The sequence below is a fragment of the Trichomycterus rosablanca genome, chromosome 12 (genome assembly GCF_030014385.1).
Source record: "Trichomycterus rosablanca isolate fTriRos1 chromosome 12, fTriRos1.hap1, whole genome shotgun sequence".
Lineage (NCBI taxonomy): Eukaryota > Metazoa > Chordata > Actinopteri > Siluriformes > Trichomycteridae > Trichomycterus > Trichomycterus rosablanca.
In genome coordinates this window covers 34,455,539-34,481,779 of record NC_085999.1, presented here as the reverse complement: position 1 = coordinate 34,481,779, position 26,241 = coordinate 34,455,539, and the positions used below count along the sequence as shown (strand labels likewise).

The following is a 26,241-nucleotide window of genomic DNA, read 5'->3' as shown; positions in this document are numbered from 1 at the left end:
TTTTGAGCCCACTGCCACAACACCAGACGCTTATTCTGAGGAGAGCACCTCCCAAACTTTCAAGCATAAGTTCACATTTTCGTTTGATGATGTTGGTGAGGCACCTCAAATTTTAAGGGATCTAGGGAACATAAGTTGCTTAGAAGGCCAGACAGCCATGCTTGAATGTGTAATATCTGGTGAACCTGCTGTGACATGGTTCTGCGATGACATTCTCCTTGAACCTGACACAGACAAATACAAGTTTGAAGAGCATGACAAAAGTTATAGGTGGTACATTTATAATTTTACTTGTCTTGATGCAGGAACATATAGATGTATTGCCACTAACAAGCTTGGCCAAGTTGAAAGTGTTGCCGATGTGTCATTTGACTCCACACCGTTGGGTGAAATGGAATTTTTACCTTCTTGCAGTACAGAAATGATTGAGCAGAAAAGACCTCTTGACCTCTCCAGTGGCATTACACCCACTGTTAGACTAAAAACAATAACTGAATCTAGGGAAGTGGCTGCTAAAAGAGAGAATCAATTGACAGAATCTCCTGTGAGGCCTTTTATTCCAGTTGTTGGTGGACAGTCTGCTGTGCACAAAGATGGAGCTAAGATCAGTCCTGTTAAACAAACTAGCTTGTCAGATAGGCCTGTTCTGACTGGTTGTGGTCTGCAGTCTTCGGGTGCAGATGTTAAAGTTTCAAAAATAAAACAGGCATTTGAGACACCAAAATCTGTGATAGTTGAGCCTGAAGATTTAGCTGGAGAATCCACTTTAGCATTCTTTTACCCAGTGAAGGACATTCCAGAATTTGTACATGAACATCATGGAGAACAACCGACCTTTTCTGTTATACATGGAGAGAGGGATATACAAGAATTTACCTCTGGTGTTTCTTTAGTTTCAGACAAGGAGTCCCCATTAAGAATTACACCTAAGAGGTTTATTGGGGAGACAACAGATCAGTCCATTGAAGAAAAAACTGGGGAGGGAGAGTCATTTGTAGAGCCACTTTCTAGTGATTTGCACCATTTTGTCTCCCTTACAAAAGTCACTGAAGTCCAACAGTCTCCTACATTATTTCGGCCTCAGGCTTTATTACCAGAGAAATTAAACAACTTAACAGACACTACCTGTCCTGGTAGTCTTCTAATTAAAACCAGTGGGGTAGAGGATGTGATTAAAACTGGAACCGTAGGGGCATTTGTTAGACCAGGCGGTAGTCATCTTGAAAAAGATAGTAGTGCCTTTTCTACTAAAGACGTGCCTGTTGAGACAAAGGTTGAAGAGGCTGCTGAGATGGCTGTACCACCATTTAGCATCCAGAGAGCAGGATCTGAAGAAGCAACATATATTGAATCAAGTCAGAGTAGCAGAGAGAGTGTTGACCAGGGTGAAGTCTCAACTAGGTCCAAATCTGTAAGTGTCAAACAAAAAATTGAGGGTGCTGGCAAAGTATCTGCTCAAGATTTTGTGACAAAAGGTCCACAGCAGCCACAGCAAAAAACTGTCGGTCTACGTGCTGCCAGTTTTGGCAAACTTGAGGAGGAAGAGGTCACTTTTAGTGCTGTTTATGACTATTATAACCCACCATCTGATTGGGGAAGACCCTTGTCACCAGAGTCTGAGATGTCTATTGAAGTAGGCAGTTCTTTTAGTGAAGAGATGGCAGAAGTTGAGCGATTCTACACACCGGCATCCTCCACTGAAATTTCCCTATTTCCTAAATCACCTGAATCATTTCATACCTCTACTGAGACTCCAGGTGGTGTCATGACACCTCCAGAGTATTCATTTTCTCCTGTGGAACACAGGAGACCACCAAGTAAATCCAGTGATGGCTTATACTCTCCTGCAAAGTTTCTTAAGTCTCCAGATGATGAGGGCATTGAAACAACCCCCCCTGTATTCACTATTGATGAGAACATGATACTACCAGAGCGCCGAGATTTGTTAGGCCTAGGGAGCCTGCAGGAGAAGGTACAAGGAATTCCTCCTGCCTTTCTTAAACCTCTTACCAAAAAACGAGTTTTTGAAGGTGACACATTACGGTTTTGTGCTGAGGTATTTGGCCTACCATCTCCAGAAATGAAGTGGTTTAGAAACAAAACTAGGCTTGTGCCAGACGACAGAACTAGAATTGAAAGAGACGGTGATAACATAGCTTTGGAAATTCAAAATATCACAAAAAGCGACCAAGGCGAGTATATCTGTGAAGTAGTTAATTATGTTGGAGAAGCCAAAAGTGTTGCACTGGTTGTTGTAATATCTCAAGAGGCCAGGATGATGCCAGCACCCCCTCCTGTAACTCATCAGCATGTTATTGAATTTGATGTTGAAGAGGATGAGGATCCATCAAGGTCTCCTTCTCCTCAAGAGATATTGTTAGAGGTTGAACTGGATGAGACTGAAGTAAAAGAGTTTGAGAAACAGGTCAAAATTGTCACCATACCAGAATACACTCCTGACAACAAGAGTATGATCATATCTCTTGATGTTCTTCCCAGTATGTATGACGAGGGAGCTGTGGATTTTATAACGCAGGAAAATGATGACTTTAAAATAGCATTTGAGGTCACAGAGATGCCACCACGTTTCATCAACCCAATATGTGACATAGAGACCTCAGAAAATTCAACTGTGATGTTTGAATGCTCTTTGATGGGAATCCCTTCTCCAATAGTGTCATGGTTTAAAGGCAATATGAAGATCCCACATGATAAGAAAAAGTACATTCATAGTTCTGATGGTGACACCCATTTCCTCAAAATCATAAAAGCCAACACTCATGAGAGTGGGATTTATATTTGTCGAGCCATTAATGTTGTGGGCGAAACACTTTGTAGGGCATCTCTAACGGTACTAAATCCACAGGCATATTCAGGAAAGGCTAGAGGAAGAGAACTCACTGCTGTGTCTTTGGGCAGTGCCAAGGTTCAGCCCCAAAAGTTTGACTTGGTTGTCGGCAATTCTTCTTTTGATGGTGAACAAACGTCAGAGATTGAGCTTGAGTTTGAGTTTCCACAGGAAGCTGACGAGTCTCAGAAAGCTGTAAGACTGGTAGCCATGACTGACAATGAGGTCAGTGAGCAGGGAGAGAAATATGTGAGCATAAATTTTGATGTCTTTGCAGAACCCTCAAAAGAGGACAAGATAGAATTTAAAGGCAAATCAACAAATACGTGTAGTTTCCAATTCCAGGTCACAGAAACACCACCAAAATGTATAATACCACTGCAAAATGTCACTACAGCTGTAGGAACACCGGTGTTGTTTCAGTGCTTAGTGAGTGGCAAACCAAACCCTACAGCACAGTGGTTTAAAGACGGTGCTCCCGTAACAAACCCTAGATACATCATCCAGCAAAAAGCTTCAGGCCACTTCAATTTGCTTATTACAAACGCTGTTCAAAGTGATGCAGGAGAATTCAAATGTGTTATCCAAAACCAAGCAGGTTCCACTGAAACAATGTCTTTGTTAAAGGTATTTTAAATTAGCATCATTATCTGTACATGCTTTGTAAACCTTATTGCTTAGGTACCCTTAAGGGATAAAAAAGTCCTGATCAGACAAAATTGTTAAGGGAAGGGTGGGGGCAGTATATTAGCCTTTAAAGAGTCTAAAGATTGCTGCAGACACCCCGTTTATTGCTATACATTATTGCTGCTTTATAATGTGTTTTTTAAATACACAATTACCCTTTTAGGTAAGTTTTAGGTAAATGTAAATTATTAAGATCCTGCAAAAAAGTTTTCTTGGCAATTTAACAATAAAATCTGCTCTGTAGTCATACATTTTCTCTTTTAATTAGATTCTTAATTTATCATTGATTTGTAGTTATATCCATTTATTGTTATACCTTTTTTCTTTTTTTCTTTTTCTTTTTTTCTTTTTCTTTTTAAATAAAAAGTTGTTGCATGGATTGTTTAATAGATATGTGAATGCAAAAAGTAGACGTAATTCAGGCTAGCCGCAATTAGAATAATAGATTAAAATAGATTTTTATTAAATTATTTGAATCATTTTAAGTTTGATCTAAATTCTTACCTAACATGTCATGCAAACTGAATTTTGAGTATTGAGCTGTATGTAACCCTTTGAATACCTTTACAAATTCAAATCCAGGTCAACAACTAATTTGGTTAACTGAGTATCTTAAGGGCAGCTTTGGCTAGCTGTGTATAAGTACAATAGCAGTACACAGCATCAGCCTTATGTATGTTAACTCACTGCCTCACCAGGACAAATAATGATTCCTTAATATGCAGTTAAGTTTAAGCATTTGAAATGTGATAATGCATTAATGTATCACAGGCCCACTTAACACTGCAGACTGAAGTTTTGCTTTTTGTTGCGTAAAAATTAGTCCTAATGTAGACAGACAGTATTACAAAAGTAAAATGTAATGTTTTGTGCTTAATGTGTTATGATCTGTAACTGTAGGTTACACTACATAAAACGGCTGTTTTTTTTCTTACTTTGTTAGAACAAAATTGATATACATTACAGTATATCATACTGAATAAATAGGAGGAAACCATTCTTGGATAACTTTAAATTTTATTGTTTTGGCAGTTGTCATGCATCAACATAAGTGTAGATTTTTATTTGCGCTGTATAGTTTGAATTTTTTCATTAACTGTAAATAGCAAAAAAATACTTGGCAAGTGTTGTGTAGAGATAGCATTAGCCTCTGTAGTTCATGTAAACATATAGAGAATATAAATCAGAAAGAGAATTGAAGTGTTAAATGTACTAGGGATAAATGACTTGCTTTGTCAATGTGTGTACATTTATTTAACAATAAAGGTCTTACAAAACGTTTCACTGTACTGTACACTTTATGGGCATTTCTGTCCACTCTTGGTAATGAAAATCTTAAATCTTTGATGTAGTATTATTCTGGTGAGTCTTAACCTCCATTATTTTCATACAGAATATTCTAGTTTGACTGTGAAGACGAAGACTGAAGAAGAAGAAACCTACAACACCTCCCTACAGTTACAAGAAACTGTTAAAACACTTGAACTCATGCCAGAATCAAAAAGTTACTCTAGTTCTTTAGAACATAAAACAACAAAACCCATTTTTCGAACCCAGCTAAAACCTTTAGTAATAAATACTGGCAGTGTAGCTAGATTTACCATTAGCATAGATGCTTTTCCAAAACCTAGTGTTCAGTGGTTCCACAATGGAAACCTTATTACCTCTTCGTCTGTGTACAAGTTTGTGGAAGAAAAAGATGAGTACAGTCTGGTTATTACTGAGGTCAAAAAGGAATATGAGGGGGAATACTCCTGCGTTGCCAGTAACAAATTTGGCCGGACTACGTGCTCGACGATATTGAAAGTACAAGTGAGTGATTTATCAGCAGCAGAGAAATGGGTTGAGCAAATGTTTAAAATTCCTGGAGAACCACCTAGGTTTACCACACAGATTCTGCCTGTGCAGTGCGCTGAGGGTTCTGAGGCCAAATTTCAATACAGAGTGACAGGAACTCCTCGTCCGGAGGTTCAGTGGTTTAAAGGTAGTTTCCAAATTAAACCAAGCTCTAACTGTTGTGTAGTAACAGACCCAGATGGTACTGGTTTTCTTATTATGATTGATGCCCAGGAGAAGGATAGTGGCCTCTACACGTGCAGGGCTCACAACTGCTTTGGGGAGGCAACTTGCAGTGCTGAGTTAATTGTTTTCCGCAAAAGTTTCTCAGTTTCTTATCAGCAGCAGCTGGTTCAGGGGCAAAAAACTTATAAGGTGTCTAAGACTGAAGAGGCAACCGAATCTCGATTGTATAGTGTGAGTCTTCCGAAACAAGCCGGAATAAGTCTGCAAGAGGGGCACCAGATGATTTATACCATTGGCACTGAAGAAAAACAGACTGTGGCAAGTGAGGAAGTTGATACTTTACAAGAGGTAGATGTTTCCTCTGCCACAATGCACAAAGAGCACCTAACCCACAAAGCTGCAGTTCTACAGTCTCATAAAATGCAGGAGAGTGTTGCTGTCGCTTCGACCAAGCTACAATTGGCTGTAGCAACACCTCTTAAACAGCTCCACATGGCTGCATTGACTTCTGCTGTTCAGGAAAATGTAGGTTTCACAGAGCAGCATGCTGATCGTATCAAAAGTCCTGAGGTTGCAGAGCTTGACTTTGTGAAGGAGCAACCTTCAAAGTGTATGTCTGCCATAACAGAGAGTGTCACTCCTTTAACAGTTGTTAGAGCAGAGTCATTGCTAAGGCATGAAGAACAGATAAAAGCAACCCCTGAGCCTCAATACCAAATCTCAAGTCATCAGGTAGAAACCACACTGGCAATGGTTAAAGAGCAATCACAGGTTATACCAGACACAGAAGCAGAAAAGAGCTACCAAGTTAAAGAGGGCATTAAGATCTTGTATACTGCTGTTTCCACAGACAAGCAACAAATAACAGATGGTCATGCTACAGATTTGTCAGCCATAGATTCAGCTGTTCAGTCAACAGTACAGAAGGAAGCCTCAAGAGCAGTCATTCTTTCAGTTAGTGAGACAAAGCAAGTGCTAGCAAAAGAGGAGAAAATCCAGATGCACAGACCTGATGAAGAGACGGCATATTTGGCTAAGGATAGGGTATTAAATTCAGCTCTTGTTACTGAAGAAACCAATCAACTTCAAGCAGATAAAACAAGTCTGATTCCAGGTTTGGATAGTGCTGTTTCTGTTAAGTCAAAGAGGGAAGACGAACAGATACTTCATTTACAGATTTTTACAGATCAGTCAGTCCTTCCATCTGAGGGCAGGATCAGCAGTGAAAAGCCAAGTCCTGAGCAGGTAGAGGCTAGAAAAAGTCCTACTCTTATGCACACAGTTTCTACAGACGAACAGGCTACAGTTACTTGTGAAGAGTCGACTCAGTTTTCGTCTCAAGAGAAAGTAATCTCTATAGTTCCCTGTAATGAGGCTCCTACCCCCTTGCATCTACAGACAATTCAGCAAGAGAGCAGCTTATCTAAAGAACAGATTCTTTCATTACAAAAGCCAGACCAGCAGACAGCAGATCTGAAACAGGAAAAGGCACGTAGTCATGCAGTTATCTCGGAGGAGAGAAGAGAACTGACGGCAGACTATTCCAAAGATCTTGATATTTCTGTGATGGGATTACAGCCTAAAATCAAAAAAGAACCAAAACCTCAAAGCATTTTGCAGGTGTTCACAGAGCCACTGCAGCTACAAAAAGAGAGTCCATTTACCAGTGATGTTAAGCAGCAACGTGCATTAGTGCAAAAAGAAGATTGCTGGAATATTTTACATGTCACATCTGTGACAGACATGCAAGGTCTAAAAGAAGGTCATACTGACAGTTTAGGTACAGTTGAGGAATACACCTGCTTGACCAAAGTGGAACCTAAAATGTCATCTGAATCAATTCATGTTGAGGAGAAGGCACTTTCTACCGAAAGTACTGTTGCTCTTGAGGCTGCAGAACAAGACTTTGCTGCTCAGATCCAAGAGGGACAGTCCATTAGGCAGTCAGTATTAATGGAAGAGAGGCACATTATAAGAGGTGAATTATCTCAAGATATTACAAAATCAGAAAGAGCTACAGCAAAGACCACCCAGCAGCAAGTAGGGGCTTTGCTAGTGTCTGAATACAGTGAAAGCCAGACCCTTCCAAAGGAACTTACTTTTGTGATACCGACACCAAAAGTACACAAGTTAGACATTAAGCGACAGTTAAAAAATCTGCTTGCATCAGCTGTTGCTCTGGATCAACCGTTAATCCTGGCAGATTTGGTCGAGCGTTTGGAAGTTGTTAAAGTTCAGGAGGTCAAAGTGCAAAGGGAACCAAGATATGTTACGTTCACATATCTCATTACAACTGCAGGTACCCCTATAGAAATAACAATTGCTTTTGAAGGGGAATACCCTCAGATTGCTGATCTCAAGAACGAACTTATCGCTGCGTTTCATTCCATTGTTTTTCGTGAACAGCAGCTTCTTACCTCTGAACAGCCTGGCACAATGCAAATTGACAGGCCTCAAAGATTGCAGGTTAGCTCGGCTGCCTCCAAGGACAAACTCTCATCGACAGTAGAGACTGTGCAATTAACTGAAAATGCAGAGGCTTTTTTGGCACCAAAAACTCAATCGGCTGCTCTTAAAACCGAAACCTCAGTCTCTTTCCAGTCTGTACAAGGAGATGCTTTGGAAGAATCAACCATTAAAATTATGCAAATGACCACAGAGTCAAAAATGGAGTTAAAGCAGACTGTTCATATTGAAAGACAGGAAATTAGTTCTATGAAAATAAAAAGCCAAGAGAGAGAGGAAAGTGCAAGGGACATTACAACCAGTGAATGCTTTGTGCCAGTCCCAGTTGAACAATCCACTGAGGTTCTTGTTCAGAGGGAGAGCGGTTCAGAGGGAACAGACGAGACAATCAGTTTAAACAAAGAAGTAGTTAAGGATATTTCCTCAGTGTTTGAAAGCTCTTTAAAAGACATCACCATAGAGGAACACTCTAAAGTAACTTTTTCAGTAAATATAAGGAACGTTACAAAAACAAATTGGCTTTTTAATGGAAAACCAATAAAGTCTGGCAAAGAGTTCAAGTGTTTAAAAGACAAGGACACTTATATGCTAGTAATAGACAAAGTTATCAAGGAAAAACATGAAGGCGAATACACTTGTGAAGCTGTGAGTGAAGCTGGCACTTCATCAACAACATCAAGACTCACAGTGATCTTAAGAGGTTGGATTATGGGGATTTTTACCATGTCACCACCCATGACTAACTCTTACCATTCATTTTTATTTCTTTCAAGCTCTCTTAAAAATGTTCTTTTAGTAACTCACAAACTTCAGCACAATCTTCAATGTGAACAAATACGAGCATGAGCACTCTTTCTTATCTTTATCACGTCTTCACCGTTGGATTTCCTCCATTACCATCCCACGCTTATCACCTTCTAATGGTGGGGTGTTTTTTCCACCCATGCCCTAACTGGAACCTGCTTCATTCAGGAAATATGCACAGCAATTTATTCACAGTCCATTCTTCACTGAGCACCACTGGCATTCTTCTCTTTGCATGCTCTCCAGGACGTCAAGTCTTGGGTTTTCTTTTTTATTGATTAGTTCTTTTCTGTAGCCTGGTCACAATTTTCCCTTCACAGTCACGCCTAGAATTTGTTCCATCTCATTATTCATTAATGTTTTTGAAATGAATAAAGTTCTGTGAATAAACAATTGAAGTTTAAGCTTTAAGTAAGCTTAAGCTGCGTTCACTGACATTGAGGATAAAATTCGCAGAACGAAATTAATTTCAAGCACTTGATGAACAACGTTTGACATCATCATATTATTTATCAACTAAGCAACGAATGTTCCTATTACTAATTGTTATTTTTTCTGTGCACAATCCAGTGCCACCTGTTTTTAGGCATAAAATCCAGTCTCTGGAAGCTAATGTTGGCAGCGCTGTCAAGTTTGAATGTGAGACAGAAGATGCTCCTAAAATTACCTTCAAATGGTTCAAGTCTGGTTCTGAGATCAGATCAAGTGAAAAGTACAGGATCGTCAGCCACCATACCTCGTCATCTCTGGAGCTTTTGAGTCCAACAAAGGCTGATGGTGAAGAGTATACCTGCAAAGCCGTAAACCAGCATGGGAGTGACAGCTGCTCTGCTAACCTGATTGTAACAGGTAAGAGGCCTTTGTTTTACTTTTCTGTCTGTCCTTTGGCAAATATATTGAAAGTTTTAGTTATCAAAATGCATTTGATTTTTTTTTTCTCTTTTTACTTATGGTTTTTATAGAAATGTTCCCTCCAGAATTTGTCTCAAAGCCTGACTCGATGACATTATTTGTTGGCAAACAAGTCAAATTTCATTGTGTTATCAATGGTTCTTCGCCAATGAATGTTGCATGGTACAAGGACAACATTGCCATTTTGCCCAGTGAACATTATAAAATGTCTTCAGAAAAGAACAAGTATTACTTTGAGATCACAAAAATCGAACTAAGTGATCAGGGAACATATCTTTGCAAAGCTTCAAACAGTGTTGGCACAGCTACCTGCAGCACTGAAATAAGGGCAATAGACAAACCCAGTTTTGTGAAGACTTTTGAAACAACTGCTGTAGCTGTGGGTAACCCGCTGCGTCTTGAGTGTCAGGTAAATGAGGATACAGGAGTGACCATCACCTGGACAAGGGATGGCAAGAAACTCCATAATACAACGGATAGCAAACTGTCTTTTGAGGAGAAAGTGGCCTCCCTTGAGATTGTAAAGGCCAAGATAAAAGATACAGGCATGTATGTCTGTACTGCTACGAATGATGCTGGAAGCAGTAGTTGCTCTTCTATGGTATCTGTAAAAGGTAAGGCTTTTGAGATTAATTGCCATCATTTTTGCAGTTGCAATTGTCTTACTGCGAATTGTTTATGCTTTGCTGTGACCAAGAAAGCTGAATCATGCTTGTCATATTTGAAACAACATGTTTTCCATCCTCTTTGCTTTGCTTTGTTATTGTTTATCATCTTGTGTTGAATCTTGTTACACTTATGAAAAAAGTTGATAAGCTTCTTTGCAGCATTGAGATGATTTGTTATAAATGAATTTTCTCAGAACCTCCGGCATTTGTAAAGAAACTGGAGCCCAAGATCTTATGGAAGCAGGGCATATCTGCCCGCATGCTGTGTACTGTTAAAGGATCACCTGAGCTCCATATCACTTGGTTTTTTAACAACAAGCAGCTCAGTTCAAGTGAGAGACACAAAATCATCTTTAAAGATGGCCAAGCTACTCTTGAGATCTCTGAACTTACTGTGTCTGACAGTGGAAATTACACATGTGAAGTAATGAATGAAGCTGGCTGTGAAAGCTGTAGCACCAATTTGACGGTTAAAGGTTTGTGATGAAACGAATCACCTTTTATAAATGCAGTTGTTCATTGTTTAAACTATTTAAACACACTGCTATCAATGCTATGTTGTTGCTCTTAGAACCTCCTGCTTTCAAAAGGGAATTGGAAATGATGGAGGTAGTCAAGGGACAAATGGCAAGACTTCAGTGTGAAGTTACAGGCACTGCTCCATTTGATGTAACCTGGTTGAAGGATAAGAGACCAGTGATCATTGATAAAAAGCACACAATCGTTTCAAAAGATGCCGTCTCCTTTTTTGAAATACAATCATTTGATGGTGTTGATGTTGGGGACTACCAATGTTCTTTTTCAAATGATGTTGGTAAAATAAGTACTAAATCAGTTGTTAAACTTAAAGGTTTGTATTACTCCAACTTATTGTACATTTTCTTCTTATTCCTCTTATTTTCTTCTTATATCTAAAATATTCTTGAGTTGAAATTGATCTTCTTTTATCCAGACCCACCATCTTTTGTAAGGAAGATTGAAAACACAACTGCAGTGCTGGGCAGTGCAGTGAAACTGCAGGGTGTTCTTAAAGGCTCAGCCCCTATTACTGTCAAATGGTTTAAGGATTCTGAGATACTCAGACAGGATGATCCTAATATTACCATGACCTTTGAAAATAATTTTGCCATCTTGGCAATTGCAAAAATAGACTTAAAACATGATGGAAAATACACATGCCAAGCTGAAAATGAAGCTGGCCAGCAAAAGAGTGATGCCACATTATCAGTTCAAGGTTTGAATAAATATATGAATATAGTTAGATATTGGTAATTGTTAGAAACAACGTCCTGTTCTAAGTAAATCTTCTTGTTGTATCTTAGATCCCGCTCGAATTGTTGATAAACTACCATCCATAAGTGTAACCGCAGGAGGCTCTGCAACTTTGGAATGCACTGTGTCCGGAAGTCCTGATCTCAAAGTCAAATGGCTTCGGGATGGCAAGGAGGTGACATCAGGTCGAAAATACAAAATCTCTTTTAAAGACAATGTAGCGAGCTTGAAAATCCTCTCGGCAGAGAGGGGTGATAGCTGTGAATTCACTGTAGAGGTTTCAAATCGGGTTGGAAAAGACAGCTGCTCTTGCTCGGTTACAGTGCTTGGTTAGTCATCTTCAGTCTTCTTTCAAAAATATTGTACATATTTTTAATATGAAGGTTAAAAGTGTAAACCCAGATTATTTTTATTCGAGCAGATAAAATCATACCCCCAACCTTTACGAAAAGTCTTAAAAAGGTTGATGGTAATACTGGTGGAGATGTTCAAATGGAATGCAAGGTGTCAGGCTCCCAGCCCATGACAATATCTTGGTTCAAAGATGGAAAGGAGATCACAAGCGGAGCAAAATACCAAGCTGAATTCAAAGAAAGCACTACAAAGCTACGGATATCTCAGTTAGAGATTGCCGATGCTGGGGTTTTCACCTGCCGTGCAACTAATGCTGCAGGACACAGTGAAACCAGTGGAACAGTTTCCGTTAAAGGTTAGAAAACAGCTTAAACGATTGCTGTAGCTAGGTGTCTTCTTTTATTTTAATACATATTAGGGATGTAACAATTCACCACAATACAGTTAATAACCGATTCAAAAATTCCACGATTCAAATCGATTTGACATGTATAATGAATCGATATTCACTTTAAACAGCAGAGGGCACTTGCACTATACACCTCGCCTTATTGACGTCACTGGCGCTATACGCCTGGTTGCCAAATTCAGGGTTTTTCAGGGAAATTGGGCTTAATTCAAAATTGTTTTGCATAGTTTGTACCTACCTCAGAAATAAAAGGGCATTCATTATTTAGATAAATAAAAGATAATCACAAATACAGTATTTTATTTAATTTTTTTAAGAGAAATAATAAAAAGAAACTTTGTCATCATTTGTCTTTAATTTCAGTTTTAAAAAAATAGGGAAAAAAATCGTATCGTGAACCCAGTATCGTGAATCGCATCACATTGTGGGTAAAGTGTATTGTTACATCCCTAATACATATATTACTTTATGAAGTAATTTAACTCTTATTCTTCCCACACAACTTGATATAGAGCCACCAGTCTTCACTATGACACCTGAATCTCAAGACGTTATACCAGGTTCAATTGTTACTTTGAAAGCTACTTTCACTGGAACACCAAGTTTTAGTGTCAAGTGGTTCAGAGATGAGAATGAAATCTTAACTGGGGGCAGTTGTTTCATCAAGAAAGATGCCTCCTCCAGCACCCTGCAGTTGCACTCTGTACAGCCATCCCACTCCGGCAAATATACTTGCGAGGTTGCCAATGATGCAGGGCAGGTTTCATGCACTGCAGTCTTATTTGTGAAAGGTGCCGTTTTATTCTCTTTCCTCTTCTAAGCTACAGTGTGCTAAATACAATAACGTGTTTATATGTAACTCTTACATTCGTGTTTTAGAGCCTCCAAAGTTTGTGATGAAACTTGAGTCAACTAAATTAGCAGTCAATGGAAGCACAGTTAACTTGGAGTGTAAAGTAACTGGCAGCCCTGAAATTGCTATAAATTGGTATAAAGATGAAATAGAAATCAGCCAGAGTAATAAATATGAGATGACCTTCATCGACTCAGTTGCTACACTGCAGATTTCCAATGGTAGCATTGAAGACAGCGGGAATTATATCTGTGTAGCATCCAGTGATGCTGGTAGTGACAAATGCAGTTGCATGGTTACAGTTAAAGGTGTGTAAGTCCATCATATATAATAAGTTAGACGTTGTGTAAAATGTTTATTCTCCTGCTGATTTGTATTTTCCTGCCTCAGAACAACCTGTATTTGTAAAATCATTTGAATCTCGAGAAGTCGTCAAAGGCTCAGATGTTGTCCTGGAGGGGTCAGTGTCAGGAACCGCTCCATTCGAGGTCTGCTGTTTCAAAGACTCAAAGCAGATCGGAAAGGACCGCAGGCATAACATAGACATAGTGAATAATGTAGTCACTGTTGAGATTCTTAAATTTGAACCTGGTGATGCCGGCAGGTATCAGTGCACAGTAGAAAATGAAGTAGGACAGACATCATGTGACTGTGAAATACAAATGAAAGGTTGGTAATGTTTTAGGAAAGTAGTTTTATTAATTATTTTTTTATTTGAATTATATGCCAAATCTACTTTTTTCCCTTTGATTAGAGCCACCATCGTTTGTGCAGAAGCTAGATAACATGAACATCCTGTTAGGCAGCGAGCTCACAATGACGTGTGTTTTGAAAGGCTCACTGCCTATGACAGTATTATGGACAAAAGGTGACCATGAGGTCAAAGACACTGCAGATGTTCAAATATACTTTGAGAACAGAACAGCAGTGTTGCATATTTCTAACGTTCAGTTAAAGCATGCTGGAAAATACACTTGTCATGCCCAGAATGAAGCTGGAAGTCAGAAGTGTACGGCAGCATTGGTGGTTAAAGGTTTGTTTAGATAGATTATGTATTTCTTTTCCTTGTATATAAAATTACACAAGGCCGATGCATTTTTTCCAGCTTTAGTGAACATATATTGTCATTCATTGCAGAACCAGCAACTATCACAGAGCAAGCTAAATCTGTCAGTGTTACAGTAAGAGATCCTGCCACTTTAGAGTGTAGGCTCTCAGGTACTAAACCCCTGAAAGCCAGATGGCTGAAGGAAGGTAAAGAGCTGACATCGGGCAGAAAATACAAAGTACAAAGCACAGATACTCGCTCCATATTAAAGATCTTGTCTGCCGAGAAGAGTGATGGAGGCGAATATGCCTTTGAGGTTTCAAATGATGTTGGCAGGAGCTCCTGTGAGGCTTTTGTGACTGTACTAGGTTCGTTTGTTTAAATGAATTGGTGTTTGATAGTATTAGAAAAAATTATATTATACGGTAACCATCACTGCAGTGTACTCAATAATGTATTTTTCATTTTAATACAGATCAGATAATTAAGCCTTCATTCACAAGAAAATTGAAACAACTGGAAGGTATTAAGGGATCCTTTGTACAGCTGGAATGTCTAGTCTCTGGATCTCTACCTATAACAGTTACTTGGTTCAAGGAGAACAGGGAGATTGAGGTGGATGAAAAACACAAGTGCATTTTCTTTGAGAATGCAGCATCTTTGGAAATCAGCCGTCTTGGTAGTTCTGACAGTGGCAATTATACTTGCATTGCCACAAACAACGCGGGCAGCGACCAATGTGCCGGTGTCTTGAAAGTTAAAGGTTTGCATACTCCAGTCATTAATTTACCTGGATAAATATGTACTTCAAGTACATAAGTAGTACAATGTTAGTTGTTACAAATGTTAGCCGTTTATTTATGAATATTCCTGCATTCGCATTAAATATATTATCTTTTATTAGTCTAGGTAACAAGAATGATTACAGTCAAAAAAATGCCAAGATTTATACGGCCCTTAAAATATGGAATGTTATTAAATAAATCCATGTTTCTGCACAAACTTTTTTTATTATATATTATAAAGTCATCCCAGAGCCTGTGTAAATTGCTGGTTTGTGTCACAAAGGACATCTGATGTAAAACCTTTTGCCAAATTAAATATGTGGATGAATGGTCTGCTATGGCAACCCCTAATGGGATCAACCAAAACCAATCATTCATTTTTTTATTATAACTTTACTAAATAAATTAATTACCAGTGAATGAATTACTAAGTAAATATTTATTTTGTACATTAAGTAGAGATTACAAAGGTTTCTTTGCTACAGAAGCCAAATAAAGAAAGTATTTACAAGCAATTTAATTTAAAACGTAGCAGCATTATAAGCTTGTTACTTAGAAATGCAGTTGAACTAATAATTTGGTTACATGTAGAGACGATGCTGCCCGTTAATAATTAAAAATAAATCATTTTACATATATTAGTGTATAAGTGTTGAGGGTGATAATATTTTAATGAATGCAATTATGGAAGAATCCAAATCTTTGAATGATCGTGCACATCTCTAGCAAGCAACTAATCCACCATCTTTCATTACCAGAACCTCCCACTATTATTGAGAAACCTGAGTCGCAGTCTGTCATACCAGGAACCAGAGTAAAGTTCAGTGTACTTGTATCTGGCACACCTCCATTTACCATCAAGTGGTTCAAAGACAAGAAAGAAGTCTTAACAGGGGTCGACTGCTCAGTTCAAAAAGATGATAGTTCAAGCTCACTTGAGCTCTTTTTCACTAAGCCATCAAACTCTGGAGAGTACATTTGTGAAATAAGCAACGATGTTGGCTCAGATTCCTGCCAAACAACTCTCTTTGTTAAAGGTTTTTACTCCTTATTTTAATTCATTCTTATCTGTTTATGAACATTGTTATGGATAAGTTTTTACCTTTAGTTTCTGGTTTGCAGAACCACCAAGATTCACTCAGAAACCAGGCAAAGTTTCAGTCGTGAAACCTGGCCAGTCTGTTATTTTTGAGTGTCAGGTCGCAGGAACTCCAGAGATAGACACGTACTGGTTTAGAGACGGTAATGAACTAAGTCCAGGTGAAAAATACAGAATGAGTTTTGTAAACTCACTGGCAAGACTCGAAATAACTGGCTGTGAACTTAAAGACAGTGGTGTGTATTACTGCGAAGCCCGCAATGAGGCGGGTAGCGAGAGTTGTAGTATGGAACTAAAAGTTAAAGGTTGGTGCACACTTATAAGTTTATGTACGTTTATATTTCTTTGCTTACGAAAATGGTTTCAGACATAGATGTCATGTTTTGTATGTCTTTCCTGATCTTTCAGAGCCACCAGTTATTGTTAAGCCGCTCACACCGGTAGAGGTTGTGAAAGGTTTAAATGCTTTGTTCGAGTGTCATATTAAAGGCACAGCTCCATTTGAGATTACTTGGCAAAAAGATTCGAAGGAGATCAAACCAAGCACTAAACATGTGTTCTCTCAGAAAAATGGCTCAGTCATACTTCTTGACGTACTGAAATGTGATGACTTGGATGTTGGAGAGTATCAGTGTATTATTTCAAATGAAATTGGCAGTTGTTCATGTGGGACAACTTTAAGCATAAAAGGTTGAACTATTTTTATGATATTAATTATAAATATTATAAATTTAACATGTATTTCTTGATAACATGACTAACAATCTTATTAAACTCTTTACTACCAGAGCCACCATCGTTTGTGGAAAAGATCCAAAATGTTTCCACAGTGTTGGGAAATGTAGCCGAGTTTAAGTGTGTCGTTAAGGGGTCACCTATTCTGACCATACAATGGCAGAAAGACGAAACATGGATCTTGGAAGACCCTAAAATCGAAAAAACGTTTGAGAATAATGTTGCCACTTTAAGAATCCCTGTGTGCGAGTCTTCCCATAGTGGAAGATACACTTGCCAGGCACTGAATGAGGCAGGCCAAGTAAAGTGCTTTGCCACACTTTTGGTTCAAGGTTGGTTTTTTATGTCATTTAAATGAAGCTTTAATAAATACTTGGTTTACAGTTTTTTTATTTCGATCACGTGTATATTGTCTTAACCTCAGAGCCTCCCCAGATTATCGAAAAGCCAGAAATGATAAATGTTACTGTTGGAGATCCAGTCAGTTTTGAGTGCAAGGTAACAGGCACTGCCGAGCTAAAAGTAAAATGGGCTAAAGATGGTAAAGAGGTGGTGCCATCTCTACAGCATAGCCTCAGCTTTGTCCATAACATCAGCAGCCTTAAGATTCAATCTTCTCAGTTAGATGATGGAGGAACGTATCTCTTTGAGGTTTCCAATCACATCAGTACCTGCAAGTGCAAAGTGACTTTAAATGTTTTAGGTTAGTATTTCAGTATAAGCTCCCTGGACAAAAATCACATCGTCAATTTCTTGCGTAATCCTTTAAAGACCTTTGTCATGTCTTCCTGCTGTTTTTGCATATGGGTGCCTAATTTAACTTGTATGTTACATGATACTTATTAAGCCAGTCACAACATTTTTGGCACTATTTACCCTTAAATATTAGTCCACTGTCTTTTACCTGTATGCAGTAATTCTTGATTTGGATGTATAGACTGTTAAAATATAAAGCCGACTTCTTCTTCCATTGAGGGCTGTGTTTCTGCCATAGCAAATAACACCCTTTGTCACTCCTAGTAAAATCCTTATCCCCATTCTCCACAGTACTATCTGTGTGGATAGTGATCTGATCGTAACAAACACAACAAACTCTGGCCAACAACTGTTCGTCTACTTTTATATTTGAATACATGTTAAATTTATTAAATGATCATTGCAGGAATTGGTGAAAGTGACTTTTTGTCTGGGTAGCTTAGATTTTAAATATATAAATATGTATATTTTTAAAAATTCTACTGCAATGCTGGTGAGATACGTATTTTTTCACCTTTTGTTTGTTCCGCAAATAGAACAAATAATTCCTCCAGCCTTCATCAAACCCCTGAGCGATATGGACGAGATTCTGGGTTCCCCAGTCAAAATAGCATGCAATATATCAGGCTCACTCCCAATTTCTGTGGAGTGGTTAAAGGATGGCTCTAAACTGACAGACAAACCAAAGCATAAACTGGTTCAGGACAACAACAGCGTCGTTTTGGAGATTGAACAACTAGAGAAGGCTGATACTGGAACCTACACTTGCAGACTTACAAACAAAGCAGGCAGTTGTGAATGCAGTGGAACACTGAGGGTGAAAGGTCAGATGAGATCCAGCAATTCAGATTAATCTATATTATCTATAATGGCTGCCAGTTATTTAAACAAGTTTGTGTGTATTTCTGTCCTAAAACTATTTAGAACTCCCAAGTTTTGTGGTGGTTCCAGAACCCCAGGCTGTCATACCAAATACCACTGTTCGTTTTAAGAGTACCTTTAAAGGAACACCGCCCTTCACTGTGAAATGGTTCAAAGAGGATGCTGAACTGATTGCTGGACCCACCTGCTTTATTGGCCTTGAGGGCCTTTCATGCTTTATAGATCTTTATGCTGTGGGACTGGCACACTCTGGGACTTACTCTTGTCAAGTTAGCAATGATGCTGGTGCAGACAAGTGTTCTACAAGCTTATTGGTGAAAGGTCGGATTTTATTCTTATTTTCTTCATTCTCACCATCTTTGTGATTAAAAAATCTTCATCTTCATTACTTGTGTTAATAGGGGCTTTTAGCTCTGTCATCTTTCATTTTTATTTTACAATGCCTCTTGCTCAACTATCATCAGCTTCGTTGTTTTGCCTTTACATTGCCTCTTTTTGCATGATTTGTAGCTGCATCTTATATCATTTGCAAATATCATCTTTTTATCATCGTCATCTTTTTATCATCTTGCTTTTATTCATCAATCATCAACATGATCTCTCCATCAGCCATCATTTGCACTCCATTTCCTTTCCAGTTGTTTTGAAATGCCATTTTATTCATTTCTGATCATTTTACCTTTGCAGAACCACCTGCATTTGTGCAGAAGCTACCACCTACAAAGTTTATTAAGATGGGAGAGTCAATCCACTTTGAATGTAAAGTGACCGGCACAGCTCCTTTGAGAATTAGCTGGTACAAAAATGACGCCGCAGTGACTGAGAGTGACAACATGAGGATGACCTTTGATGGCTCTGTGGCAGTGCTTGAAATTTTCAATACCACCTCAGATGATGATGGAGTGTATACATGTGAAGCCCAAAATGATGCAGGAACTAAAAGCTGCAGCACCACTCTCTCTGTCAAAGGTTAGCCAGTTGGGGATGCCTTCTATTAACATTTTTTATCATTATTATTGCAAAAGCATGAGTAAACTTGAATAACCAAAAAAAAAAAAAAAAAAAAAAAAGACTTTATTAGTTTATGGTATGAAATGTCCTAGGACTGATGTTTATACTTGAGACCACTAAAGGTCACCAATCAATAATGCTATAAAAGCAGCCATTGTAGATGAAGTAAATCAGTAAAGACTAAATAACAGAGTAGGTAAGAGTCCTTAAGATTTTGTATCACTTTTGTATAAAGTGATTACATTTACATTTACGGCATTTAGCAGATGCTTTTATCCAAAGCGACTTAGAGTACTGTGACAGTATACAATCTAAGCAATTGAGGGTTAAGGGCCTTGCTCAAGGACCCAACAGTTGCAACCTGGCAGAGGTGGGATTTGAACTGACAACCTTCTGATTACTAGTCCAGTATCTTACCCACTAGGCTACAGCTGCCCTGTAATAGCTGATTAGGCCCATTCATCCCGCATGATGCCATACACATGAAAGTGTGACCAAGGCTTGAGTTGCTGTTCAGTTCTTATACAGCGGGCAGTAACCAGGTCTGCGGAACTTTTACTGCCTTTACTGTGAGTGCCAACTGGTCATCTATGCTTTGGCCTCAATATCAGTTCAGTTTTAAGGGGTAAAATATGCAATATGCAACATCATTTCAGTTTCTGGCTCTTGAAAGCTGCTTTTATAGCATTAGTGAACCTAAAACACATGTTAAACAGGTCATTTTGCTCAGGATTGTTTTTGGATCTTTATTGTTTTCACGTCCGTTCATCTTATTTTAAAATGTATTTTTTAGAACCACCAACCTTCCAGAAAGTGCCCACACCTGCTGAGGGACTGAGGGGCAAAGACGTCAGTCTTAACTGTGAACTTAAGGGCAATGCGCCCTTTGAGATAATGTGGTTTAAAGACAAGAAACAAATAAAGGAAAGTAGAAAGTACAAGTTTGTGTCTGAGGGGTCCTCTGCAACTTTGCATATCCTTGGACTGGATATGACAGATGCTGGTGATTATGAGTGCAAAGCTTCAAATGTTGTAGGAAGCACCAGCTGCCAAGGAGTGGTAAAACTCAGAGGTTAGTAAAACAAAAACAAACAAAAAAAAAAAACATGATAAAAGCTGTGAAAGGTTTATTACGCAACAGCATGTTTCTTTAAAGTGGTCTTAAATGAATACGTTTTTTTCTTGCTATTTAGAACCACCAGTCTTTGTCAAGAGACTAACCAACATGACAGTCACTCATGGTCAGGAAGTTACTCTTACAGCTACAGTCAAAGGCTCTGAGCCAATCACTGTGGCCTGGGTTCAAGACAAGGACCATATTCTCAGAGACGGTGACAACAGGAAAATTACATTTGAGAATAACCAGATCATTCTTAGAATCTTTAAAGCTGATTCTACAACAGCTGGAAAATATACCTGTCAGATTAAAAATGATGCTGGTGTGGCGGAGTGCATGGCTAATCTCACAGTCTTAGGTTTGTACCGTACTTTGAGTTATTTTGTTCGATTTCCCTCTTAATTCTTTTCTTATCATTCTGCCTTTGTTCTGTAACCAAATAACTGCTTTGAATTTCCAGAACCCGCTGCCATTTTGGATAAGACCGAATCTGTCAGTGTCACAGCAGGTGACCTTGCAGTTTTAGAGTGCTCTGTATCTGGAACACCAGAGCTTAAACCAACGTGGTACAAAGATGGAGTGGAGCTCACTTCTGGGCCCAAATACAAAATCACCTTTTCTAAAGGGATCTCAAGTCTGAAGGTGTTGTCCACAGGGAAGGGTGATACTGGAGAGTACACCTTTGAGGTCAAGAACGAGGTTGGCAGTGATAGCAGCAAAATGAATCTCACTGTCTTAGGTTAGTAGAGTAATTTGATTTATTAGTATGGGACCATACTGGTCATGCAGGAATGCTTACAGTGCCTCTGAACTGGGCTGGAACACAGCTTTTTAGTAGGGCTGTCATTAATAGTGTTAATTAACGCGATTAACGCATTCAAATTCTAATTGCGATTTAAAAAATTAATCAAGAATACAATTTTTAATCAACCGATTTTTAATGGGCTTTTACTTCAGCTGCTGCTACTACATATTGTGAAATATAGGGTATTGTAAATAATCATTTTTGTTTTCAAAAAGCGCGAGAAATCATCACTAGACAAAATGACAATTATTAATTGATGCTTCAATATCATCTTTGGTCGAAGCATGCATTTGTCTCGTCGTGCTAATAGGTGCTCAGACTCAGTGTAACTTTATTTCAGATGAATTTGGATGGAAAGTCCGTAGACTGTACACGTCGTGGGAACATTACAAACACTGCTGTTAAATGGATCACAATGGACTGTAGACGCTTTAACTTAGTTAACAATGTGGGTCGACATGACGTTATACATGTTGCATCTAGAAATGGTTGATTGTAGTACCTGAGCGCCTGTTTTCAGTGTGGCAGGGTTACGAACGGGAAAAGATCCTCACTTTTGCCACATAATTTGAACAGACTTGTCATTTTAATTAAGTGGCTTTAATCACGATTAATCTCGATTAAAAATTTTAATCATGTGACAGCCCTACTTTTTAGTACTAGCAACTTAGCATACTGTCTAGGATTTGTTCTTGAAACGATTTAATTAATACTTACCAAACTTGTAAAAACGTTTCTCAACTATCCACTTAGTTCAGGGTCTTTCAAACTTTTTTTAACTCTCTCTGCTATTATATTATATTAATAATCTGGTCCCATAGTGGTTCACAAGATGTAACATAAAGCCTCCACAAGGGGGCATACACGTACAAGTCTATTAAATTTTTTTTTTTTCCTGCAATCAATTTTTTTTGGCTTGCAACCCACCTAAGGGTCGCGACCCAGAGTTTGAAAAACCCTGCACTTAGTTAATATGATTATTAGCATAGCTTGCATCGCTTACAGGTAGGAAGTCATAAATTGAAAAATGAGACTTATGCACTTTGATTATTAATTTAGCCCTATAATTAATTTAAATTAGCCATTCAGGAACGTTTTATTATTTTTGGGTTCAGGGGCACTATATGGGCTATAATTCCTGACTACACTTGTTAATAGGAATAGTTATGATGTCCTAATCACATCATGCTTACCAGTGATGTCTCATTTAATTCTAATCACGTTTGTAAGCACAGTTTTAATTAGCATGTTTTTTTTCAAACAGACAAAATTATTCCTCCAACATTCTCACGAAAATTGAAGGATACGCAGAGTATTGTTGGTAAATCTCATGTACTGGACTGTAAGGTCTCAGGCTCTGCACCTTTTACCATTTCTTGGTACCACAATGGGGAGGAGATCAAAAGTGGACCCAGCTATGAGATAAGTTTTGCTGAGAACACCTGCACACTTACGTTGCCAGTTCTGAGTCTGGCAGATGCTGGTTCCTACTCATGCAAAGCTGTGAACGTTGCTGGAAGCACTGAGACTTCTGCCTCACTTGTTGTCAAAGGTCAGTGGATTTGGAAATGCACAACTTTTACCTGTAGATAAAAATGTTTTTGCGAATACATAGAATATATACTGTATATAAATGCTGTATGGTGATAGCTGATCAGAATGAATTAAATGTACTCACTCAGAAGTACCTTCCCAAAATCCTTTGCTGTGCACTCACTGTACATTTTAATTACTTGTATTTTGATATTTCTTTTAGGTTTTTTAATATTTTACTTAACGGAAATATTGTAATATAATAATAACGACGTGTCGAGTGCAGCCTATGGGAAGGCAGTGTGGTGGGGGGTTGAGTTCATGGGCCCCAGTGCACCTAGGCGTAGTTATGCCCCTGATTGTGCAGCTATATTGTGTGTTACTACATCATATCCCAGTTACTGTTGGAATCTTAATCAAAATATAAAATGCTGTATATATATAAAAATTCTTATTATATTAAATTCTGCCAACAGTATATTTAGTTTGGCCCAGACAAAGATATCAGTTCTCAGTTGCTCAGATCTTTTCTCTCACACATTTTCTGCAGAACCTCCATCTTTCGTGACTCCTCCTCAGCCGGTTGAGGCACTCCCAGGTACAGGTGTAACATTCACTGCAACTGTTAGAGGAAGTGCTCCATTAAAACTGAAATGGTTCAGAGGCACTAAGGAGATTGTGTCTGGTGGAGACTGTGAGATTGCTCTGAGAGGAGACACTGCTACTCTGGAGCTCTTTAAAATTGACAAATCCTATGCAGGGGAATATACCTGCCAAATTATTAACGACGCAGGGAAGGAGAGCTGCCCTGTCACTCTTTTCGTTAAAGGTTAGTGATTTGCCTGCCCGATAGAACACAATGCCATCTTTGTTGAACAGTTTGTTATACACTTGTATTGATTGTTTTATTCAGAGGCTGCACACTTTGTCAAGAAGCTGAAAGACACCTCGGTTGAAATGGGCAAGTCAATGATACTTGAGTGCACCTATGCAGGAAGCCCTAAGATTCTGGTGAAGTGGCACAAGGATGGCCAGGAGATCTTCTCATCTTACAAATATAATATCACCACTACTGAGAGGTCCTGCATTCTGGAATGTCTCAACATTGATAAAGAGGCTGCAGGGAAATATTCTTGTGATGTTTCTAATGATGCTGGACAAGACAGCTGTGAAGCCACAGTGTCCATTTTAGGTTACTTTTTACTATATATATGTATTTTTCTTTAATTGAAATATTAAAACTAACGAAATAATTTATGCATGCTTTCTAAATACACCTGGTATATTTGTAACTTTTTAGAACCTCCGTACTTTATTGAGACTTTGGAAGCGATGGAGGTGACTACAGGCGATGCAGTCTGTCTGAAATGCAGGATTGGGGGCACTCCTGATATCAAAGTATCCTGGTTCAAAGGAGATGGCAAAGTCCGATCTTCATTGAACTGTAAAGTAGAGTACTCTAAAGGCATTGCTTCTTTGAAGTTAGCCAAAGTCTCCAAAGCTGACACTGGGGAATATTCTTGTAAGGCAGAAAACAGCATCGGATCGGCATCCTCTAGCTGCCATTTAACTGTACAAGGTGAAAATCATTTCTCTTCATGTTGCTTACAAATACAATTTGTGCTTGTTTCAGCATTTTTTAGGTTCTTGACTGCACCGTGTGTGACCTGTTTGCTATTTTCCTTTTAACTTTTCTTATTCCAGAGGCCAAAACACCACCATCTTTTCCTAAGAAAATTACTAGCATTCAGCAAACTGTCGGACACAGTGTTCGGTTTGAGTGTCGTGTTGCAGGATCATCTCCTGTCGAGATTTCTTGGCTTAAAGATGGTAAGACTCTGAGCGGCGACTCGGATTACTCCATGAGCTTTTATGATAACTCTGCCGTCCTGACCATTGCCAGTGGTGAAATGAGACACTCTGGAGAATACACGTGTGTTGCAACAAACAGTGTTGGAACTGCTTCTTGCAGAGCTAAACTTACACTTCAAGGTCTGCATTTTGTTTGTTTGTTTTGTCCACAAGTTTTTTTCTATTTCTAAATGATTCCTCTGTATTAACATGCTTGTTTTTTTGCGGTTATTTATCCTGCTTAATGTTTCAGAGCCAAGATACCCACCAGTGTTTGATAAAAAGCTTTCGCCTGTGGAAGTTTCAGTTGGGAGTACTGTGGAAATGGAATGCCACATGACTGGATCATTGCCAATAAAAGTTACATGGTCAAAAGATCACAAAGACATCCGCACTGGGGGCAATTATAAAATAGCTTGTGTGGATAATACCCCTCATCTGACTATTCTAAAAGCAGATAAAGCAGACTCTGGCTGCTATTCTTGCCATGCTAGCAATGAAATGGGGAAGGACTCTTGTTCAACAGAGGTCGCTGTAAAAGGTACCTGGTCACTTCATGTGAATATAATTGTGTCCAGTCCAGTCTGTTTTCCGTATGTAAATTTGGTTTTACTGCTTCTAATTTTATTTATTTATTTAATTTTTTGCCTTGTCATTGTCGTTTCAAGTCAGCTGGGAAGCTGCTTCTTTTGGCTGCCTTAGTCTTTGTTTAATGTTCTTGGTGTTTAATAGATATAGAATATAAAGCTGCTTCTTTTGGCTGTCTTAGTCTTTGTTTAATGTTCTTGGTGTTCAATAGATTATATAATAGAGTATACATCCAACATGAATTTGTTTCTTGTTCCTAGAACAAAAAATTCCACCCAGCTTTACCAAAATGCCTTCAGAAACCATTGAGGACACTGAAGGCAAGTTGATGAAGATTGAGGCACGTGTTGCTGGATCGCTGCCCATGATTGTCAACTGGTACAAAGACGGCAATGAAATCTTCAGCTCTGATGCTTACGATATAACCTTCAAGAACAATATGGCTGCGCTGTTTATCAAGAGTTCACGCTGTTCACATAGTGGTACCTATACCAGCAAGGCCACCAATGAGGCTGGAACTGCTTCATGTGAGGTTTCAGTCCATGTTACAGGTAGAGATTTTTTTCTCTTTCTGTCGTTCTCTCTTTTTCAGATCTTGCATGCTTGTCCTCTTGAAATGATGTAGTTTACATAGTTGTATAGAACTTTATATATTTAAATATATAAATTGTCATATTTAATTTACTCATACGCTGATCATTACTCAGTGTGCGTGTACTTGAGTTTTTATAGTCGA

The 26,241-nt window shown here is 38.6% G+C and overlaps 1 protein-coding gene across 17 annotated transcripts in view; it reads left to right on the top strand.

The window, feature by feature from the left end:
- The window catches only part of ttn.2 (titin, tandem duplicate 2), a 191,712-nt gene that overhangs the window by 39,243 nt on the left and 126,228 nt on the right, over window positions 1–26,241 (top strand). For 15 of the 17 annotated variants that reach the window (XM_063006067.1, XM_063006075.1, XM_063006069.1 and 12 more), the window contains 31 exons: window positions 9,398–9,676; window positions 9,790–10,353; window positions 10,602–10,883; window positions 10,979–11,257; window positions 11,360–11,641; window positions 11,730–12,008; window positions 12,101–12,388; window positions 12,955–13,233; window positions 13,322–13,603; window positions 13,686–13,964; window positions 14,050–14,328; window positions 14,433–14,711; window positions 14,819–15,106; window positions 15,887–16,165; window positions 16,251–16,532; window positions 16,636–16,917; window positions 17,016–17,294; window positions 17,387–17,665; window positions 18,255–18,542; window positions 18,643–18,921; window positions 19,288–19,569; window positions 20,405–20,683; window positions 20,805–21,086; window positions 21,189–21,467; window positions 22,798–23,085; window positions 23,617–23,895; window positions 23,980–24,258; window positions 24,367–24,645; window positions 24,771–25,058; window positions 25,171–25,458; window positions 25,766–26,056. In XM_063006067.1, the coding sequence (XP_062862137.1) occupies window positions 9,398–9,676; window positions 9,790–10,353; window positions 10,602–10,883; window positions 10,979–11,257; window positions 11,360–11,641; window positions 11,730–12,008; window positions 12,101–12,388; window positions 12,955–13,233; window positions 13,322–13,603; window positions 13,686–13,964; window positions 14,050–14,328; window positions 14,433–14,711; window positions 14,819–15,106; window positions 15,887–16,165; window positions 16,251–16,532; window positions 16,636–16,917; window positions 17,016–17,294; window positions 17,387–17,665; window positions 18,255–18,542; window positions 18,643–18,921; window positions 19,288–19,569; window positions 20,405–20,683; window positions 20,805–21,086; window positions 21,189–21,467; window positions 22,798–23,085; window positions 23,617–23,895; window positions 23,980–24,258; window positions 24,367–24,645; window positions 24,771–25,058; window positions 25,171–25,458; window positions 25,766–26,056 (9,021 nt within the window). The remainder of the gene's footprint in view (window positions 1–9,397; window positions 9,677–9,789; window positions 10,354–10,601; window positions 10,884–10,978; window positions 11,258–11,359; window positions 11,642–11,729; window positions 12,009–12,100; window positions 12,389–12,954; window positions 13,234–13,321; window positions 13,604–13,685; window positions 13,965–14,049; window positions 14,329–14,432; window positions 14,712–14,818; window positions 15,107–15,886; window positions 16,166–16,250; window positions 16,533–16,635; window positions 16,918–17,015; window positions 17,295–17,386; window positions 17,666–18,254; window positions 18,543–18,642; window positions 18,922–19,287; window positions 19,570–20,404; window positions 20,684–20,804; window positions 21,087–21,188; window positions 21,468–22,797; window positions 23,086–23,616; window positions 23,896–23,979; window positions 24,259–24,366; window positions 24,646–24,770; window positions 25,059–25,170; window positions 25,459–25,765; window positions 26,057–26,241) is intronic. The other 2 variants (XM_063006077.1, XM_063006078.1) reach the window with 2 other exon arrangements.